The following is a 21444-nucleotide window of genomic DNA, read 5'->3' on the forward strand; positions in this document are numbered from 1 at the left end:
CAGTTCGATTCCCAGTCAGGACACATGCCTGAGTTGCAGGGCGTTCCCCAGTATGGGGTACACCAGAGGCAACCACACATCGATGCTTCTCTCCCTCTCTTTCTCCCTTACTGGCCCTCTCTCTAAAAATAAATAAATAAAATCTTTAAAAGAAAAAAAAAGAAAGAAAATCAGAAATTAAAGAAGAGTCATTACAATGGATACAAAGAAATAAAAAGTACCATAAGACACAAACTGGATAACCTAAAAGAAATGGATAAATTCCTAGGAACACACAGCTTACCAAGACTGAATCATGAAGAAACAGGAAAACTGAGCAGACCCAATAAGTGAGACAGTGAATCAGTAATCAAAAATCTCCCACCAAGAAAAGCTCAGGACCAGGTATTCTCACTGGTGAATTCTACCAGACATTTAAAGAAGAATGAACACCAATCCTTTTCAAACTCCTCCAAAAAACACGGAAGAGGAGGGAACACTCCCAAACTCATTTTATGAGGCCAGCGTGTAACCCTGACACCAAAGCCAGATAAGGACAATGCGGGAAAAGAAAACCGCAGGCCAGTATCCTTGATGAACAGAGATGCCGCAGTTCTCAGCAACATACTAGCAAACGGAATTGAACAGCACATTCAAAGGATAATACTGAATCCTATGCATTCAACATGGAAACAGCTGTTGAAGATGGAAAAACTTCAAGGCAGGGTCGACAATGATGACAAGCAGAAAGTTCTCGACGAGCGCAATGAAATCATCGCTGGCTCGGTAAAAACCAGACTGCAGAAGAGGAAGAATCTGAGCATCAGCAGAAAGAGCTGGAGAAAGCCTGCATCATCACCACGCTGTAGCGGAGTGCGGGAGGCACGCTGGAGGAAGGCCTGGGCTTCCCTGGTTGTGGGAGCGGGCAGTGAGGGGAGCCCTTCATCTCATGGGCCTCCGCTGGGCCCACCATCAGAAGCTGACGAAGCCAGCCTTGAGCAGAGACTTAGCAGTGTTCCATGCAACATATGAAAGGACCAAACTTTGGAACCGATGCCATGGCAGTTTTAAAAGTCGAGCTGTTGCATAGTTAAACAACTTGGCATTCTCGATACCTGAACATGGACTGTGTGCACAGGAGAAGGAAATAGTGTGCTTCATGAGCGCTGTATTGTGAAGTGGAAAACGCGATGTCTTTAATAAAACTATTTGAAATTGGCACCAAGAAAAAAGGGATCATACACCATGACCAAGTGGGGTTTATCCCTGGAATGCAAGGATTGTTCAACTACACAAATCAATAAATGTGATGCACTACATTAATAAAACAAAAGCTAAAAATTCTATAATTATCTCAATAGATGCAGAAAAGCATTTGACAAAATTCAACATCCTGTCATGATAAAATATCTACAGTATCCATTTTACTGGCTCATAATATTATAAAAATAGCGTGACATTTCTTCTTCTTATTTTATAGAAAAACACAGAAAAGCAAATAAAATGTATATCCCTTCCCTAATATTCCACATGGAACAATTTGTAAAAATTAAAAGAAACACACCTATGAGATTAGAAAATTCATGCCATAAAAAAATTACAGAGCCTTGGCTGGCGTAGCTCAGTGGATTGAGCGTGGGCTGTGAACCAAAGCATCGCAGGTTTGATTCCCAGTCAGGGCACATGCCTGGGTTGCAGACCATGGCCTCCAGCAACCCTGCACATTGATGTTTCTCTCTCTCTCTCTCTCTCTTTCTCCTTCCCTTCTCTCTCCAAAAATAAATAAATAAAATCTTAAAACGATGACAAAATAAAAAGTGAAAGTCGAAAGCTACCCTCCTTTTCCCAGTTCCTCATCCAAAGGTTAAATACCTTCACTAGTTTCTTGTGAACCCTTCAAGACATACAAAATTATTACATATACTTGTTTCTATCATCCTCTTTTTTACTTTTTTTAACACAAAAAAGAGCACACTATATGTGGTTATTTACTTAGCTTTTTTCACTTACTATATCTTGGAGAATACTCCCTCACTTTAGGGTAAATATATTTCTGTTTTTACCAGCTGCATAAAAAAGTGATTCATTAGGTTTTATCAAAATTTATTTAGCTGGTTCCCAACGATGGATATTTTGGTTGATTCTAGGGTTTTGTTTGTTTGTTGTGTGATTTTGATTTTACTATTATCAATAATGCTATAAGGACATCTTTGTACTTATCTCAACATGTCTTCAGAGAAATTCTTAAGCATTGGGGCCTGGGTTAAAGGGAAGAGGTCTGTCCGGAAAAAGTCCAGCCATTGTTAATATAACAAGAATAGTTTGCACAACATCCATGTAACCTGGCAGCCAAGGAGAGTGGCCTGGAATGCGCACGTGTGAACAATGATGACTTCACTGTCCTAGTCAGTGGGGGTGGTCGACGCCACTGAGTGAGCATGTGTACTGTGTGGCCATGGCATTCAAAATGACTGAGTGAGTACAGCAATAAATCTGCATCAAATTTAGCATTGAGCTTGAACATTCCTCCACAAAAGCTATTCAGAAGGTACAGAAGACCACAACTATGGGCAATTGGTGATTGGCAGCTTCATCACGACAATACACCCACTCATGCATCACATCTCATGCAGAGTTTTTTGGTGAAACATCAAATCACCCAGGTGACTCAGCTCTCCTACAGCCCAGATTTGGTACCCAGCAACTTCTCACTTTTCTCAGAACTAAAATCACCTTTGAAAGGGAAGAGATTTCAGACTGTTGATGAAATTCAGGAAAATATGACAGGACAGCTGATGGTGATTGGGAGAACTGTGTGAGGTCCCGAGGTGCCTCCTTTTAAGGGGACTGAGGCATCATGGTCCTACGTACAACGTTTCTTGTATTCTTCTTCAAGAAATGTCTATTTTTCATAGTACATGGCTGGATACTTTCTGAACAGACTTTGTGTGTGTTTTATTTGTTGACAGAAATCACCAAACTGTCATCTAGAAAAGTTGTACCAAATAACATTCCAACAAAAGTGTCTGAGAGTGCGTGTTTCCCCAGATTTCCTAAGCATTGATTATCAAACTGTTTAGGTATTGCCAACTGAATAAATTAAAGTTAGTGTCTCTAAAAAAGAATCTCCCAGTCAATGTCTTTCGTGCAACCTATCAGCCGAGCATGAGAGAGAAGCCTCCCTAATTCCTTCTATCACCCCCAAACTCCTAGACAGAGAGACCCAAGAAGCCTTGAGTTCCGCTGGAGGTACGCTATTATACACGGAAGGCAAGAGCACTCACAACTGCAGTGTAGATATCGACCAATTTGACTGGGTGTGTATCGATGTGGCTTTTGAGGCAGAGCCTCTTTGGACCCAGTGCTTGCTGGGTGGCATTACCTGGATCCCCAAGAAGATGCAGAGATACCACGGTGGGATGTCCAAGATGCCGTAGGCCAGGTGGCTGCTGCTGGGACTCTCGCGCTGGCCCTCCTTCTTCTTGCCTTGGCCAGCACCGTGGAAGATGAGAACACTTTCGCCCCTCTGCTTGGAACAAGAGAAGGACACATCTGGGCATTTCAAAAGGAATCAAGTGGACTTCCTGATTTCAGCTGTGCAAACGGACACCCTTTCAGAGGCAAGAGGCAATGAGACAAGGATGACCGTTAGCCAGCTTGGGACTTCTGTCTAGGTCCAGACTCGAAAGACCGATGGTTTTCGGTATTACACCTCTGCAGCAGGGCCTCCCTGAGAAGTCTGGGCTCATGCAAGAGGAGTGGGCGCCGTGCCCAGGGCCCTGGCACAGAAGGAGCTTTGTGCAGAAGGGGACAGGAGTCAACCCCAAGGTCAGAAAATGGGCAGGTTTTCCTCCCAGCCAGTCAAGAAAAGGGGGATCCTGGTCCCAGAATGGTGTAGCTGCCCCCAGGCCCTGTGTCGAGATCTGCCGAAGCTCTTGTCACAGCACGTGTGGTATGATGGACAGTTCTTTATCCATCTCTTCTGCCGGGCTGTGAGTTCCCAGAATGCACTGATGCACCTCGCTCATCTCTGCTGTTCCGGTGGTCCTTGTGCCCGGTGTAGACTGAGCAGGTGGTGAGTGGATGTTACAGACAAACGTGAATCAGCGCACATAGGCTGCTCTGGGGGGCGGCAGCCAACTTACATTCCTCGTACCGGTGTCACCAAAATTAACTATGAATTCTAAACCTTCCCCTCCCAGCTATTGGCTATATGACTTACCGACCTTGAGCAAATTACTAGTATTTGTAAGCCTCGAATTTCTGATTCATAAAACAGAAATGTTGTTAACACGTACTTCATAGTGGAGAAAATTAAATGGAAGCATGAAGAAATGGGGAGATTTGGGTCAAAGGATGCGAACAGACACTGTAAGATGAATAAGTTCTGGGGATCTAATCTACTGCATAGTGATTATAGCTAATAACACTGTATTATAAACTTAAAAGTTGCAAAGAGAGTAGATACATGTTCTCACCACAGAAAGGAAATGGTAATTATGTGATGTGATGCAGGTGTTAGCCAATCTCAAGTTGGTGATCGTTTTGCAATATGTGTGTATCAAGTTAACACACTGCACACCTTGAACTTATACAATGTTATGTGTCAAGTACATCTCAATGAAGCGGGGTGGGGCATGGGGGAATGGACCAGGAAGCACACAGTCCTGTCCTGGGCCTGGCATAGGGTATTGCCCAATAATTATTAACTGTTGTATTTACAAAGAGCTTCCGGTCTCATGTTCTGAAGGTTTTAAACATATGCCCAGGGCTGATGTCTGAGCATGTCGCTGGAGGTGACAGGGGCGTGAGAACACTGTCGCTGGTGGGGCCAGGAGGGGGCAAGGCCACCAGCATGCAAGTCAAGCCAAGTCTAGCTGACGTGCCCCAGCGGGTCCTGGGTCCTGGTTGGACCGCAGAGCGCACGTCTGCACGTCTGCACGTCTGCACGACCACAGGTCTGCACGGAGGCACAGCCAGCGCTGCCCGGAGGCACTGCAACCCTCTCCTGGAGAGAGCTCCAGAGAGAGCTTCCACACCCACCTCTGTGCCTAAGCACCCTTTACCTCAGCACCGCCTCAGCAAATGACCTCTGAACCAGGCCTGCACGATGAGCCTCGTGGGCGCTGCACAATTTTACTCTATGCGCCCCTTCTTCCAAAAAATGCATGTGTTTTCTGACTACATTCGTCTAAAGGCAAATTTATTATTATATATTAAAACATTTTCTTTGATACAAAAGTTCCATTTTTTTTCTTCTGATTTTTGAAGACACGAAGCCACTGTCACGGGCCCCTGAAAGAATCGAGGGCCCCAGGGCACTAAGGCACTGCGGCTGCCTCCGCAGAAGTGGGAGGACGGGGTGGAGAGGGGATTGCCGTTTGTCCCAAGCGAGGAGGCGAGAAAGCCGCCAGACCAAGAACTGGACAGTTGTCCTCTGCCAGCTTGAGGATGTCCCTGGTCCCTAGGGAACTTTATTCTGGGACAGGGGTTCTCACCCTCAGCAGCACTGACGTTTTGGGCAGGATACTCCGTTGTTGTGGGGGAGGTGTGTGTGTGTGCGTGTGTGTCTGTGCGGCTGTGCGTGGGGGTGGGGCCATCGTGTGCACTGCAGGCTGTGAAGCAAGACTGCGGTGAGGCTTGCTGACGGTGGCTTGGCTGGTCCGCACAGCTCAGCTCTGCAGAGTCATGTGTCCTGGGATTCTGAAGAGCCCTTGCTCACCAATCTAGCACTTATGTCCTGAAACACAGATGTAAGATTTTTGCTTCTGCTCGCCTGTTCAGTGATGGCTGGAAGCATGCATCGCTCGCCTACTCCAGGAAGCCTCCCCTGATGTCACCCCATCCTGGCCTCAGACTAGACTAGGTCTCCCCTCCTCAGAGGCTCCTACAAAACTGTGGCCCCAGCATGCCTCACTGCAATCATGTTTATTTGTCCAAGAGACCGTAAATTCCCATAACGTCTCTATCTCTAGCATAGAGTTAGCACTCATATAACTATCTGCTGACAGATGAAGTAAATGAATGAATGTATAAGTTCATGACTATTGAGAATTTATCTCACTGATTTTTTTAAAAATCCCTAACTGTTTGGACCTCTTTTGAAACATCATGCTTATCCATTTAGATTCCCCGAAAGAAGGGTGCTGCTTGGCACTGGGGTTGCACACGAAATGTTATTGGTGCCCAAGGAGGTCAAAGCCGAACTAAAGTCAGACAGGAGGGTGCTGAGGGAACTCGGGACCCCTGGCCATTTTTGGTGAGGTCTTAGTGAAGGGAGGGAGGAATCGGTGAGGGCAACAAAGGTTAAAAACAGGCTGAGCAAAAGAGGAGAGGAAGAAGGGAAGAGGGAGTGAGGGATCGTTTGGGTTGGTTGGTTGATCCTGGGCAGGTTACAGAGCAACTAGGTGCACCCTTTGAAGTCAGCCAGATGTGGTCTCTCAGTGCCCTGCTCAGGGGTCATAGGTGCATCACCTCACCTCTCCCAGCCTCTGTCTCCCCATCTAAATCTGGGATGGTGCAAGGATACCTGAAGACCCCAGTGAGCACAGAGCCTGCGGTCCCCAGTGTGCACCTGTGCATGCACGAACTCACAGGGCCTCGACCAGTACAGCTGCGTGTGTTCTGCCAGTGAGCTCATTCCCAGTCTCCCCAGGACCTCTTGGAGCTCCCAAGAAGGCGAGGGAGAAGGAAATGTGAGTGGGAGTGCGGACCGCTGGTCCTGGACATTTTTGTCTTTTTCCCTATTAAGAGCCGATGACTCAAAGATTGTTCTCAGCGTGGTGAGCTCTGAATATTCTGTCTGGGTGTCAACTTGGACCCTCTGAAAGTTGTGGCAACCACTTCTACCTCTGCTTTAAAACAATGTCTGGGCAATGGACCTTGCATGAGGTCCAAATTTTAAAAAAAATTATAACGTGGATCTGAGGAAAATGTGTCTTCCTTGAGAACCGTGGGTTCTTCCCTTCTGATAAGAGTGTGTGACCTCTCTGAAGCCCATTGGCCAAGGCTGCTGAAAACACAGAGCCCGATCAAAGTGACTTGTCTGGTAAACCCCCTTGCCTTGCTTACATGCATGGACGGGGCAGGTACAGAGCGTGCCAGCGGGGTCCTGTGCGGCCCAGAGGGATCGTTAGCTCACTAAAGACCTGCACAGAAACGAGCGACACCCCAGAGACATTACAGAGCAGGGCTTCCCAGACGGCGGTAGGAGAGGCGCCATCTCGGAGTCTGTCCCACTGTGGGCAGCGCCTCTGTCCCTGGGGGGGGAGGCCCCTGCAAGGAGAAGCCTGTGCATGTGACTCACGCTGCGGGAGGAAGATGCTTGCAAACACCCTTCCGGAGGAAGAAGGAAGTCTTTTTTTTTTTTTTTTAACTTTGCATTAGTACATCTGTACATTTTTAGTAGCTTTTTTTGTAAAATATATATTTTTAATTTAATTGTTGTTCAAGTTCAGTTTTCTGTCTTTTACTCCCATCCCAGCTAACTGCCCCCAGCCCTTCCTCCCTCCCTCCCATTTCCACCCTGCCCCTCCCAGTTTTTGTCCATGTGTCCTTTATACTTGTTCCTGTAAACCCTTCTGCTTTTCCCCTAAAATTCCCTCCCTTCTCCCCTCTGGTCAGCCTGTTCTCTATTTCAGTGTCTTTGGTTATATTTTGCTTGTTTGTTTGTTTGGTTGTTTAGGTTCCTGTTAAAGGTGAGATCATATGGTATATACAATCGCCAAGGGTTGGGAGCATCCTAGGTGCCCACCAGTAAATGAGAGGATTAAAAACCGATGGTACACTTACACCATGGAATTCTGTGCAGCAGCAGAAAGAAAGAAGGAAGAACGAAGTCTGAGTGAAGCGTCCCTGCTTGGCGAAGAGGCGCCGCACCTTTTCCTGTGGGAAGTGACTTTGCCAACGCAGCACGTGGGCGTGACCAAATGCAGCGGCCTGGTGAGCCTTGCCGTTTGGTCCTGCTTTGCAGTTGACAAGCAGCTTCCGGTGCGCCCTCTCCTTTGAGTCTCAGCACCGCCTATCACCCCCGATTCACAGACATGAAGACTGAGGCTCAGCGAGGCTTGTCCAAGGTCCCATTGTACATGGGAGAACAGCGCGCTCCTCTTTTGGTGTCTAGGGCCATTGCCTGCGGTTCCCCCCTTGTGCATACAGGGACAGCCCTCCAGCTCCCTGGTGCAGACAAGCAGAGCAGGAGGGGGCTGCTGCGGGGACAGCAGCAGTGGGGAGGGGCGGAGTTCTTGGGGGCAGTTGGACCCCTTACCCTTTGAGGCCATCCATAGCCCACACAGCCTTCCATCCCCCACCGACCCCAGCGAGGTTCATTTCCTAACGCTCCCATTGGCCTGGCTCTAGCCAATGGGATTGCCCAGGTCTCTCTGAGTGCGGCCTCCATCATCCTGCCTCGGTGCCTTTGCTCACCCTGTGCTCTCAACTCGTGCCCTGCTCCCCTGAGCTTACTGCCTCCTCCTCCATCACTTCTCCCCATGTCCCACCCCTGTATGACTTTCCTCCCTCGCACTCCCAGCACCTCTGGTCCCCCTGTCACGTCGTTAACCAGTTTCTCCCGTGTATTAATTAGAGAGATTTCTGTGTACCCCCCTTTTCTGTAGCTAGGCCATAAGCTTTCAGGGTGGGGAAGTTATCGTCCCTGGGTTTACATCGCTAGAAGTTTCTAGTAGAGCAGCACGCACATGGAAACCAAAAGCACTCCAGGAGGGTGACTTCCCAATCTGGGTGCTGACACTGAGGTTTTGAGGAGAATGCAGAGAAGATGGGCCGCCGAAAAGGCGGTGGGCGTGTGCCCGTCCGCTCTCCTCTCCAGCTGGCCTCAGGTAAGTCAAAAATGTGGAAAACATCACAGCCTTCAGAAAATGGGACCTTCAACGTATTTCCCAAGATTTGTTTTGTTTTGTTTTTAAGCTTCCATGAAGTAGCGACAGAAATTATTCTGAGGAGAAGGGAGGAGAGTTCTCTCAGGTGTCCGCCTCACCCCAGTGATTCTCCAGAAGAGAGCCAAGGCCTCCTCTCTGCCAGAGGCTGACCAGCAGTGACCAGTGTCTAGCAGACTGGCCCCAGGGGACAGCTCTAGAGCCCAGTCCAGATTTGTGGGTGGCACCTGTCCCGAAGACACCTGGGCTGGGCCTCACCAGGGCTGCAGCCCGAGCCTGGTGCAGAGGGAGGGTCCCTTTCCACCTGTGGTGGGCGGTGGCAAGAGCAGAGGGTCTCCACTCGGTTCCTCCTGTTACTTTCAAGTGGCCAAACTAGGCTGGAGAGGCCCTAGGGCCAGGGCCCAAGGACGAGCTAGACAAGCCTCACGCTGGGTTGCCCTGACTTTCCTCCTCTGGGCCTCAGGCTCCCCACCTATAAAATGGGAGCAGAAGAGCCTGCTTCATGGGCTTCAAAGGGACAGAATAAAGTACATAAAGTACCTGAGAATTTTAGTAAATACCAGTTCTCTCTCTTCCTCTCTCTCCCTCTCTCTCTCTCTCTCTCTCTCTCTCTCTCTCCTACTCGCCTTCCCTTTGCTTTGCTTTAGAAAGGGCTTCTGATCATTTCTGAGAAACCCGAAAAATAAACATTTAGTTTCAACAGAGACAAACCTGTGCGTAAAGATAAAGCAGAGGACTTTCCACCTTTTCCTAGTCCCTTTGTGACTCATTCAGAGGTCAGCTCTCAGGGGAGGAATCTTTGCCTTGGTGATGGCAGGTCCAGAGTATAGCTGCCACCCTTGTCTAGTAATTGAAAATGTCATCTGGATCTGGGAGCTGTCATCCTTGCAGTCATAATGAGTCAGGGTATTAGGACTCCATGCTTCGACCCTGCACCAGGCCTCCTCCTTCCTCGCTGCCTGTCCCCTTCGTGCCCTTCCCTCTCTCTTTTACCAGCACTCACCAAGGGGTCAGGGTGCTCACAGCTGGTGATGGCAGAGTTCATGGCCACGCGGGGTCTTCTCCTCCAGGCCTCCTCTCAGGATAGAACAGAAGTGAAGTCGCTCTAGTAGAGAAAGACCAACTTCTCAACACCTGCCAAAACAAGACGTGGGAGAGAGAGACAGAGATCCAGGGCTGGCTCTGGGGAGGGTGAGGCCTCCAAGCCCCACCCTGATCGCTGATGGATGACAGACTCCCTTCCAGACCTTTCCCTGTGTGATTACTGCAGGACACTAGGTGTATGACATTGCAGTGAATGTTTTATAATTTGATAAGTTTGAATAATGGCAGAGAAGTTAATGATCCTCCATTGCACAAGGAAACAAGTCAGGGTACAGCACCTCAGGGTGTGGCCATGAGACAGGAGAATAAGCTATGACAATGTCATCTAGATCTGGAGAATTCTTGGCAGGTGGAATAGGGAAACTGAGACAAACAGCTGAACATAATGGCCAAGCAATTTACAGCCTGGTGCAGTTGGTCACTAGGGCATCGGGCAGGGGCAAAACTGGGCAAACAAGGCTGTTACCCCAGAGTAACCTCTTTTACCCTGGACTTTCCTCCCTGGAGATAACATCTTGGCCTCAATTATATTTCAACTGCAGGCCCCCCAAAGCAGCAAAACCAGGTGGGCAATGCCCAAACCAACTGCAATGACTAAAGACACCCTGCCCTGGCACTGACCAATCAGAGGAGACCATGACCCTGAAAAGCACACCTGGAGAACTTATGACTATTCTGCTGAAACCCTCCCCTGAAGCCTCCCCTGAGATTCCCACCCGCAGGAGAGAGAAAAGCCTCCAGACAAAGGACCTAGGGGTGGGTACTCTCCCTCTGGGGAGTAGCCAGCACTGTTTTCCTTTTCTTCTCCCTACCCACACTTCTGTCTTCCCAGGCATGCATCTCCTAAACCCTAAGGCAGTAGGCAGCTGGCAGCATGTCCCAGGTGGATTCCCTGGACTTGTCCCTAAAGCCCCCTCTTCTCTGACTTCTCAGTGAGCGAAGGCAGCCCAGTCGAGGCTGTCCTGTTGCTTCCTCTATGCTAAGCCCTTCCTTGTTTTACTGTCCCCAGCTTTAATAAATGTATACTCATAGTCACCCGGACTCATGTTGTGAAATCTTTCCTACACAAAGTCAAAAATCCACACACTACACATGACCCTGGTTAGACCCACTTGGGGCCAGGCCCCCGTCAACATAATATGGCGACCCAGAGAGGACGTCCCTTCTTGACCCTGTACAGCCAAGCTGGCTCACTTGCAGTGACTTGAACTGTCTCATCATGGATACAATGGTGGGATTCCAGAGAGGAGCCCACCCAGCACTGCCTCCCAGACCAGGACTGTGCTAGGTACTGCAGAGGTCCGTTGTGCCCTACCAGCTTCTCTGTTTGCGTCAGCTGGGCTTGGGTGAATTCCCATGAATTCTAGACATCTCTGTTGTTATAAGGTAAGAGGCTGAATTTATTTCATCTGTCTTTTCTTAAATCATTGAGGTAGAGCTAGAGGTTAAGGTTTGAGAAGAAGCCAAGCTAAGGCAGGACAGAAGGAAAAAAAAAAGGATGGCTGATTTTTAACATTGGCTTTCGGTTGAAGTTATTTTCTGATGGTCTTAACAAAGAATTTTTCTGGGTAAATAAAAGTCTAAACTCAGTGGTTCAGCTCTGAGGGTGAGGGGTGCTTACTCCCTCTGGCTCAACTCAGTCATTCTTAGGCAGCAAAGAAACTTTGAAGGGGAGGCAGGGACATGTGGGAGGGTTTGATGTGCAGACATGCAATTACTGAAAAGCCTTTACTCACTTGCAAATACCTACAAAAATGGGAAGATTTAACTAGAAGTGACTGACTGAATATGGCCAAAGTGTATCTCTTTTAATGTCTAAGTTAATTTTTGCATACCAAGTTAGCAATGCCAGCTCTAAAACCAAATGAATGGGAAGCCTATCTTTATGACAAATTAGAAGCCCCTAGGAGGAGCTCAGGTCAATTAACACTATAATAGAAAACCAGTTTGCAGGGCAAGCTCTGGCTGTGGCTGCTCCTGGGTCTGTGGTCTTGGTGACAGCCAGGCTGTTGTTAGGGTGTTCCGCCCACTTCCTGAATCTTCCAGGCCTGGTCCAGACCTTCCCCTTGGCAGGTCCCTTTTCTGGACATGTTGGGGTTTTGTGCTTCTTGTTTAGTCTGGTCCTTTCCCCAGAGCTGGGCTCTGCCCCTTCATGTCACTACTGCTGTGTGTGCCTCCAGGGTTCTGCTGCATTATCTGGTCCCTGCTGCAGATGTACCCAGCAGAGGTTTTTTTTTTTTCTACTCCTCCTGCTTTTCTGATAGTCCTGATGCCTGGCCTTGGTTAAGCCCCAGAAAACTGCTTCCTGCCCGCCTAGAACATTAAGTCCCAAGGACAGAGGACGTGGCAATCTTCTGGGTGTGAATAAACCTGTAAATGGTTTTCTTGTAAATCAGGCTTAAGGAAATGCTGTGGCTTCACGATGAAGCAAGCTTGGAGTCTGATTCAGCTTCCCAGTTTGGTAAGCTATAAAATTACGAAATAGGGTTTGCTAGGAAACTCTTGTGGAGACGTCTGTTTCTATTGCAAAAAGCCAGGCCACCTAGGAGGAACGGCAGGAGACTGAAGTGAGATCTGGAAAGAAAAGGCAGGAATGGATGGGGTTGCTTGGGGGTGTTTCCCTTTCCCCTGGCTGATGCTTTGGGGGAGGTTGACATTGTCATGGAGGGGAAAGCTACTAAGGCCCCTATACATACTTTATCCGTTCTATTTTCAAATTACAGTTTAATAAAGACCACCTCCTGAAATGAAACTCAGTGGTTTGGCTGAATTTACTTGTGAGGACTAGTTGGCTGAGTTGGATACAACAATTCCATACCAAGATGATGATGCTTCCGGGATTCCAGCCTACCCCTACTTTGGGAGAATCAGTTAACAGCTTTTCTGTTCCAGTTTCAGATCCTATTCCCTTGTGTCTCTTAGATCAGGCAGGAAGAGACTGCCATACCCGACACAGGCAGGGAGCACAATCCTTGTCAGCAGGAAACAGTGGCTGAAGAGGAACCCTCCTCTCCCACCACCTCCAAACCCTGTGGAGGTCACAGCTGATCTGAGAGACACGAAGAAACTGTTCTCTTAAATATTGTTACACACATTGGCTGCATACATTCAAGGTCATGCCTAGTTGCAAGTTTATACATGACTAGTGTTAAGCCATAACATCTAAGCTGTCAGAGTGGTTACAACACATGCTTCACAGTGAATATCAGAGTGTGTGATATTCAATATGTGGCCTACATTGTAATTTTTTTGGCCGCGACCTCTGCAGGGTAAAAGAGTTTAAGGATGAAGGTCTCTGAGGAGGAAATGAGACAGGATAGTGAGAAGCCAGGAAAATTCTTTGCCAAGTGGAATAGGGAAACTGAGACAGAGAGCTGAACACAGTGGCAGAACAATTTACAGCCAGGTGTGGGCGGTCACCAGGGTGGAAGGCCTGAGTGCCCGGCAGGCGGAAAAAAACTAAGAAAACAAGGACCTTACCTTCAGGGTAACATTTCCTCCCTGGAGATGACATCTAAGCCTAGTTGTGTTGCAGCTCCAGGCCCAGAAAAGCAGCAAAACCAGGTGAGCAACACCAGAGCTAACTGCAGTGACTAAAGGCACCCTGCCCTGTCACCGACCAATCAGAGGAGACCGTGCCCCTGAAAGGGCACACCTGGGGAACTGTTGGCTCTTCTGCTGAAAACCTGCCCTGAGACCTCCCCTAAGATTCCCATCTGCAAGAGAGAGGAAAAAAAGCCTCCAGACAAGGGACGCAGGGCACGTTCTTCCTCTGGGGAGCAGCCCGAGTCGTTACCCTTCACCCCTTCCCCCCACTGCTGTCTTCACAGTCCTGCATCTCCTAAACTCTAAGGCAACGGGCAGCCGGCAGCTCGTCCCAGGCTGATCCCGTCCCCAACACCCCCTGTCCTCTGACTTCCCTGGGAGCTAAGGCAGCCCAGCCTGGGCTTTCCGGTTGCTTCTCCCACACTGAGCCCTCCCTTGTTTCACTGTCCCCAGCTTTAATAAACATACCCTCACAGTTACCCGGACTCATGTTGTGAAATCTTTCCAACACAAAGTCAAAACCCCACACACTACACATGACGCCAGTCAGACCCACTCAGAGCCACGCCTCTGTCCGGCAGTGGGAGCGGCCACTCAAGCCCACAGGTGGCGCAAAGGCCTTCAGCGAGAGCTTGAGGGAAAAAAAAATGCCTTTCATCCTGGATGACTGACTCTGTTAACACCCAGAAGCGTCTAATGACCCATCGTTTAGAAGCAAGAATCCAGGCATGAGTGTCGCCTGGCTCTCATTCCAGACAAGGCACTTGAAAGGCCCTGTTCAAAAATTTTGGATAAATCCTACTTCAGCAAATTGAAAGCAAGCCCAGTTTCAGCTACTCATCACAGTGGAATGTTCTGGAGTGGGCCGCACTGAATCTCAGGGTTTGGGAAACACATGGCGGGATGTGGGTTGACGTCAGCGGGAGCTGGTCCAAGGGGAAGCCCTGAAAAACCCAACCGTAAGATGTCGGACGAAGGAGGAGACAGACCTGATTCGGGCTGTAACAGAAGAGAAAAGGGCAGAAGAGAGTCCAAGATCTCTAAGCAGCTGAACTTGACTGAACACCTAACCATGTGCGCTGTGCTCCACCTTTTCTCTCTGATCTTACCTAGTGTTCGTAGCAAACTGAGCATTCGCAGCCAACTAAACATTCAAAGCACACTGAACAGTCACAGCAAACTAACGTTCACATCCTTATTTTGCAGATTGAGAAATTCAGGTGCCGATGGGTTAGACTATTTGCCCAAGGTTCATAGCAAATACAGGAATGGAAGTTCAAATCCAGACTGTCTGGGTCCACAGCCTGCAGGGTCAAGGACATGCCAGATGGACCCACGTGGGTCATGGGGGTCTGAAGATGGGGAGGATAGGGCTCCAGGGGAGATGGCCCAGGGTGTGTGACCACGGAGGAGCCTCCTCAGGCAGACTCTGCCCTTCCCCCAGGAAGGTCTTGCCTTTCCTGCCTTTGCCCTCCTGCCACCTGCCTGGGTGGACAATGGAACTCCTCTGCCACCTGAGGTAACCAGGTGTGGGGTCTGCAACCCAATGGAGGCCAAGCACAAAGGTGATCTCGTTACCCACTTCATTTGGCTGCCTGTGCAGTGTTCCAGAACTTTCCTCCCTCTTCATCTCTAACCTCTCCTGGGGGCCTGACACTCTCTGCCTCGTGTGGTCCTGGGTCCAAGCCCTTTCTGCATCCACCCTGTGGCTTGTGTTCACCACTGCTGGCACGCAGTCCCCACCCCTCTCAGCTGCTCAGATGAGGAGCCAAGCCTTCTGCTCCTCAGAAGTCACTCTCGTGGACTTAGGTCCCTCCCCTCACTGGCGTGGCCTGGCTCTGCCACTGTCTCTCGCCTGAAAGCCACTGTGGTGCCCCACAACTGTCCCACAGCCTTAACCTGCTCAGCTGGTGGCCTCAGCCTCCCGGCCCCAGCTGGAATCCTCCTCCCCCAGCCCACACCAGCTTGGGGTCCCCCGTACACACCCAGCACATTCACGGGTGATCAGGTATGACCCTTGTGTTTTGAGTTACAGAAGTCTAGCTCTAGCAATCAGCTCAAGCAATGAGAGGAATTTGTTTCAAGAATATGGGGGTCTCTCTGGAAACCTGTGATTTTTCCTCAGACACATGAAGGAGTTAAAACTCTGCCATTACATCTTCACACAAGAGCTCCTCATCTCAAACTTGAGGCAGTTGCTCTGGCCCCAGGCACTTTGGGAGAAGGAAGGCACTGGGTCTCAGTTTATAATGCCGAAGGCCCCGCCAGACTAGACACACCATCCTTGCATGTGAAGTAGGCTAAGCAGGAAAGCTTGACCTTTCAGCAGGGAGGTCAGATAAATTGGCAGTTGGCTATTGCAGGAGGGAACATGCCAAGAGATAACCCTGGGGCAAATTCCACCTGATAACTAGAGCTAATGAGACCCGCAGGGTTTCCGAAGAAATGGTCCAATTACCGTTTGGTAAGCCAGCTCTTGGTTCCGCCTTTCAGAATGCACTTAGCCTTCCCTCGTTTTACTCTTGCAAAATATCCTGAACCCCAGCCACCAGGTCATGTTCTTCAGGTGGAGTGCACTCTGCCCGGTGGCTGTTCTGCACGGGGGTGTGGGCACAGTGGGAACGCTGCACACCCCTGGCCATGGCCTTGGATGAGCGATGCGCGTGAGCCCAGCGAGAGCCATGAGCTGTGATGAGGCTTCTGCTGGGACTTTGGGGTGGGAAGCATACTCGCTTCTTCACTAACCTTGAACCTAGAGGATATTCCTGTGTAGCTGCCGGCAGCCACTCATTACTACGTGGCACCTGACGAAGAATCCAACAAACAGCAGAGAGCTGAAATGCAGAGCAATGGGTCCCAGTGGTGTTTGAATCTGTGTGCCATGCCGACACTTTGGTTAGCCAGTTTTCTTCAGGCTTAACCCAGTTCGCTTTGGGTTTTCTAACATGTGCAACAACTATAAACACCCACCCACAAACCTACACTCTTATCTCCAATCCTAGACAAGTTTTTTTTTCCCCTCAAATGACTTACATAATATTTGTTCACTTTTTTACCCTTCAGTTACATTGATTGTTAAATTCTGTGAGCATTAAAAATAACTCAAACATCAGTTCTAATGCTAACAACCTCAACACATTTTTCCACAACAGAGTTGTATTTGTTGGAAATGTGCCAAAAGCAATCCCAGAGAGGACTAGGGAAACAATTTTTTTAAAGATTTTATTTATTTTTAAAGAGAAGGGAAGGGAGGGGAAAAAAAAACACTGGGGACTGAACCCATAACCCAGGCATGTACCTTGACCAGCAATCGGACTGGCAACCTTCTGACTTTCAGGATGACATCCAACCAACTGAGCCACCCCAGTCAGGGCTGCGGAAATGATGTAAAGGCCACTTGCCTGTAAGAGGCTTTACTCAAAATAATACCTGGTTTCATATATTCTTGATCTGGAAGGTCAGTAAACCAGCACTGGCCACGGAGGGTGGGGTTTTCTCTGTCTTTGTTGAGCCTTTACTACTTTCACCAGAAATCAGAGTTGTACGATTTCAGGTTTGGATCTGCAAAAGCACTTACTTCCAATTTGATACATGCAGCTTGAGAAAGCTGCCTCAAGTGGATGGTGGCTCTTTTTTTTATTATTATGTAATTGTTGTTCAAGTACAGTTTTCTGTCTTTTACTCCCATCCCAGCCAACCCCCTCCCCAACCCTCCCCACCTCTCTCCCATTTCTACCCCTCCTAGTTGTTGTCCATGTGTCCTTTGTACTTGTTCCTGTAAACCCTTCCCCTTTTCCCCTGAAATTCCCTCCCCTCTCCCCTCTGGTCAGCCTGTTCTCTATTTCAGCGTCTTTGGTTATATTTTGCTTGTTTCTTTGTTTTGTTGTTTAGGTTCCTGTTAAAGGTGAGATCATATGGTATTTGTCTTTCACTGCCTGGCTTATTTCGCTTAGCATAATGCTTTCCAGCTCCATCCATGCTGTTGCAAAGGGTAGAAGCTCCTTTGTTTCTGCTGCACAGAATTCCATTGTGTAAATGTACCATAGTTTTTTGATCCATTCATTTACTGATGGGCACCTAGGTTGCTTCCAGCACTTGGCTATTATAAATTGTGCTGCTATGAACATTTGGGTGCATAGGTTCTTTTGGATTGGTGTTTCAGGGTTCTTAGGGTATAATCCTAGCAGTGGAATTGCTGGGTCAAAAGGCAGATCCATTTTTAGGTTTCTGAGAAAATTCCATGCTGTTTTCCATAGTGGTTGTACCAGTCTGCAATCCCACCAACAGTGCACTAGGGTCCCCTTTTCTCCACAACCTCTCCAACACTTGTTGTTTGTTGCTTTGTTGATGATGGCCATTATGACTGGTGTAAAGTGGTATCTCATTGTGGTTTTAATTTGCATCTCTCTGATAGCTATCAATACTGAGCATCTTTTCATGTGTCTCTGGATCCTCTGTATGTCCTCCTTGGAGAAGTGTCTGTTCAAGTCCTTTGCCCATTTTTTAATTGGGTTGCTTGTCTTCTTAGCATGGGGTCGTGTAAGTTCTTTATATATTTTGGAGATTAGACCCTTGTCGGAGGTATCATTGGCAAATATGTTTTCCCATATGGTTGGTTCTCTTTTTATTTTAATACTGTTTTCTTTAGCTGTGCAGAGGCTTTTTATTTCGATGAGATTCCATTAGTTTATTCTTTCCTTTATGTCCCTTGCTCTAGGGGACATATCAGTAAAAATGTTGCTGCGTGGAATATCTGAGATTTTCCTACTTATGTTCTCCTCTAGGACTTTAATGGTGCCATGGCTTATATTTAAACCTTTTATCCACCTTGAATTTTTTTTGTATATGGTGTAAGTTGGTGCTTGAGTTTCATTTTTTTTTTTTTGCATGTAGCTGTCCAGTTCTCCCAACACCATTTGCTGAAGAGGCTATTTTTACTTCATTTCATGTTGCTGCCCCCTTTGTCGAATATTAATTGACTGTAGAGACTTGGGTTTATTTCTGGGCTCTCTGTTCTGTTCCATTGGTCCATGTGCTGGTTTTTATGCTAGTACCAGGCTGTTTGGATTACTGTGGCCTTGTAATACAGTTTGGTATCAGATATTGTGATCCCTCCTACTTTGCTCTTCTTTGTCAAAATTGTAGCAGCTCTTCAGGGTTATTTATGGTTCCATATAAATCTTTGAAGTGTTTGTTCTATGTCTGTGAAATATGTCATTGGTACTTTAATAGGTATTGCATTGAATCTGTAAATTGCTTTGGGTAGTATGGACATTTTGGTGATGTTAATTCTTCCAACCCATGAACACAGTATATGTGGTTGCTATAAGATAGCAACCATTGCTATCTGATAGTTGAGTTGCCTCTATTTCATTTAGCATTCTTTCTGAAGCTTCCTCCTTTCCTTTCATTTGGGGATTGCTTCTTTGTCTTCCCATTGTTTGTGAGACTCTTCTTGTTCGCCTCAGCTTCTTAAACTGGCCTGTTCTGGCTCCCTGGGTTTATGGTGTGAACTTCTGTGGTAGAATACCTGTGCGATTCAGTGGTGCCATCTCCTTGATCTCCCAAGCTCACTGGTGTCGGGCTGTCATTTCAGTTGGCTCTGTGTTTGTTTTTGGGTTTTGATTGTTGTTGGGTCTTTCTTTGGTGGGTCCTTCCCACCAGCTGGTTAACTGAGGGTCACTCTGTCCACCACCTCTTGTATTCTGTTGTGCTGGTGAGGGCAGGTTGTGTTGAAGCTGGTTCTTCCATGTGTATAAAGTTTTGAGGATTCTCTCTTGCTCTTGTTCAGTTGTTTGTTCTGGGTAATTTCTCCACTATTTAGTTGTATTTCCAGACAGGTCCTGGATTGAGGTTAGTGTGGCTTTTACTCCCTCCTTCACTTTCTTCTGTTGTTCTCTGTTGGTGGTTCCTTTGTTGTTGGGTTTCTTCTTCCAGTGGGTATCCTGGCGATCACAGCTTCCACCTACTCTTTTTCATGGTCAGTTGGAGGGGGAAAGCAAAGTGGTTTAAGACAGCAAGAGAGTATTCTATGATATTTACAGTAGCAGTCAGTAGAGAAGAGACAGGAGATCCTTTGGCTATGTATAGTGTAAACCATGATATTCCACCCAATTAGCCACTTTTTAGAAAGAATGGAGAAAAGATACGACTCTTATTGGGGAGGTAAGGGTTGTGAGTTGAATCTAGAAGGCAGTGAGGTTGTGGGAAGTCAGATTCTGAAGTAAGGTGAGAGTAAAGGATAGTAAATAGGTGTGTAACAGAACAGAATTAACCACTACAGTAATAGAGTTTAGGAAACCATCAAGTGGGCTAAGATCTGGGAGGGGTGTTGTGTAGTATTTACTATTGTATGGAACAGCTATTATTTACAATAATATTAGAGCAACAATCATATGGCAGAATCTATGTGATCTGGACTACAAGAATAGGGAGTATAGGACCTTGAGTAGTGTGCCAATGGAACACAAATGAAGTGAAGGACAGTAAATTAGCAATACAGTATGAAAGAGAGAACAGGGGACACCTGTCAAATGATACAATATACCCAGCCAAGCAAAGGAGACTAAACAGAGAGGAGTACAAAAATACTATTTAAGTAGAAGATGTAAGAATAATGAAAAAATAATAATACAAATATGCAATAACTTGCGGTTCTCTGTAATAGCAAAGTGAAATTTGCTTCACTGTCTCAGATGTTGGGATGCCCCCTCTTTGGGTCCAACTCTGGTCTTTTCACAGCTCCAGGGTTGTTGTTTTTTTTTTGTCTCACTTGTGGGTATTTTAAAGAGAGAGAGAGAGGGAGAGAGAAGCAGAAGAAGGAAGAAGAGATAAAATTGGAAAGAAAGGAAGAAGGAATAAAACAAGAAAGAAGGAGAGAGAGGAAGAAGGAACTGAGAGATAAGAAAATAATAACCTCTTGGTGGTTTCAAACCGGCCACATCGGTTTTTCTGGTCTTGCAGGCTGCAGTAGGCTGAGGGGCTTGTCTCCTTTCCTGATCAGCAGTCAGTCAGCCTTGCGCGCTCTCTGCCCAGAGCTAGCCTGGCGCGCCTCTCCGCGGGGCCCTGGGTGTGGGATCCAGGCCTTCCTCGGAGTGCGCTCTCCCCAGAGGAGTTACAGCTGTGGGCTGGGGCTTTCCGAGAACGCACTCTCGCCGGCTTGCGGGGGCCAGCACTCGGCCAGGCTGTCTCCGGACGCACGGGTTGGGGTGCACACATTTCCCAGTGCTATGGGGGCACGAAGGGCCTCCTGTGCCTCTTTGGAAGTGCTGCCCAGCTGGGTGGGGTGGAGGCTGGAGCGATTGTTGCAGGAGAATTCCCCAAACAGTGTGTTTTTTTCACTTTTTCTTTTTGGAAACTCCTCCTACTCAAGCCTCCCGCTCCATACAATGGCCAGGCCTCTTGCACAGCCCAATTCCCCAGCCAGACCGGGGGCTGTCAGGGTCAGGGCCCATCACGGCGCAGCTCTCAACTCCCCCCAATCGGCATCCACAGACTGCATGGGTGCTCACAGCCCCTGTGTGTTTGCCGCTTAGTCCTTAGTCCCCTCTCTGTGACTTCAAGCAACCAGGTCTCTCCTGGTGCCGCTCAAGCCTTGTTTGGCAGGGGAGGGAGCAGTTGACCCGGCGCTCTCCCAACGACCCTGTGGCAGACTGCGCGGATGCGGAGCCTGGGGCTGCAGCTGCCCTGGTCCCTGGTGCCTGGTCCCTGGTCCCTGGTCCCAGTCCCTGGGACCTTATTGTCCTGAAGCACTCTCCTTGCCGGCTGGTTTTTCAGTGTCCGCTACAGTTTTTGGTCTCCTACTTGCATATGTGCTGGGGGACTGTTGGCTGTTTGCTCTGTTCCTCCACAGAGTGGCTAGGTTTTTCTCCCGTGTGTAGGGGGAAGTGGAATCTGCTCCCTCCTATCTCGCTGCCATCTT

At 48.1% G+C, this 21444-nt stretch overlaps 1 protein-coding gene across 4 annotated transcripts in view; it reads right to left on the minus strand.

Moving 5' to 3' along the window:
• The window catches only part of LOC114507854 (solute carrier family 23 member 1-like), a 50399-nt gene that overhangs the window by 24978 nt on the left and 3977 nt on the right, over positions 1-21444 (minus strand). Inside the window, exons 2-3 of one of the 4 annotated variants that reach the window (XM_028525876.2) lie at positions 9877-10007; positions 3362-3505 (exon numbers count right to left, since the gene is read on the minus strand). In XM_028525876.2, the coding sequence (XP_028381677.1) occupies positions 3362-3505; positions 9877-9918 (186 nt within the window). In that variant the 5' untranslated portion in view covers positions 9919-10007. Of the gene's footprint in view, positions 1-3361; positions 3506-9876; positions 10274-21444 lie in introns of those variants that run through there. The other 3 variants (XM_036010934.1, XM_036010933.1, XM_036010935.1) reach the window with 3 other exon arrangements.

The sequence above is a fragment of the Phyllostomus discolor genome, chromosome 10 (genome assembly GCF_004126475.2).
Source record: "Phyllostomus discolor isolate MPI-MPIP mPhyDis1 chromosome 10, mPhyDis1.pri.v3, whole genome shotgun sequence".
Taxonomy (NCBI): Eukaryota; Metazoa; Chordata; class Mammalia; order Chiroptera; family Phyllostomidae; genus Phyllostomus; species Phyllostomus discolor.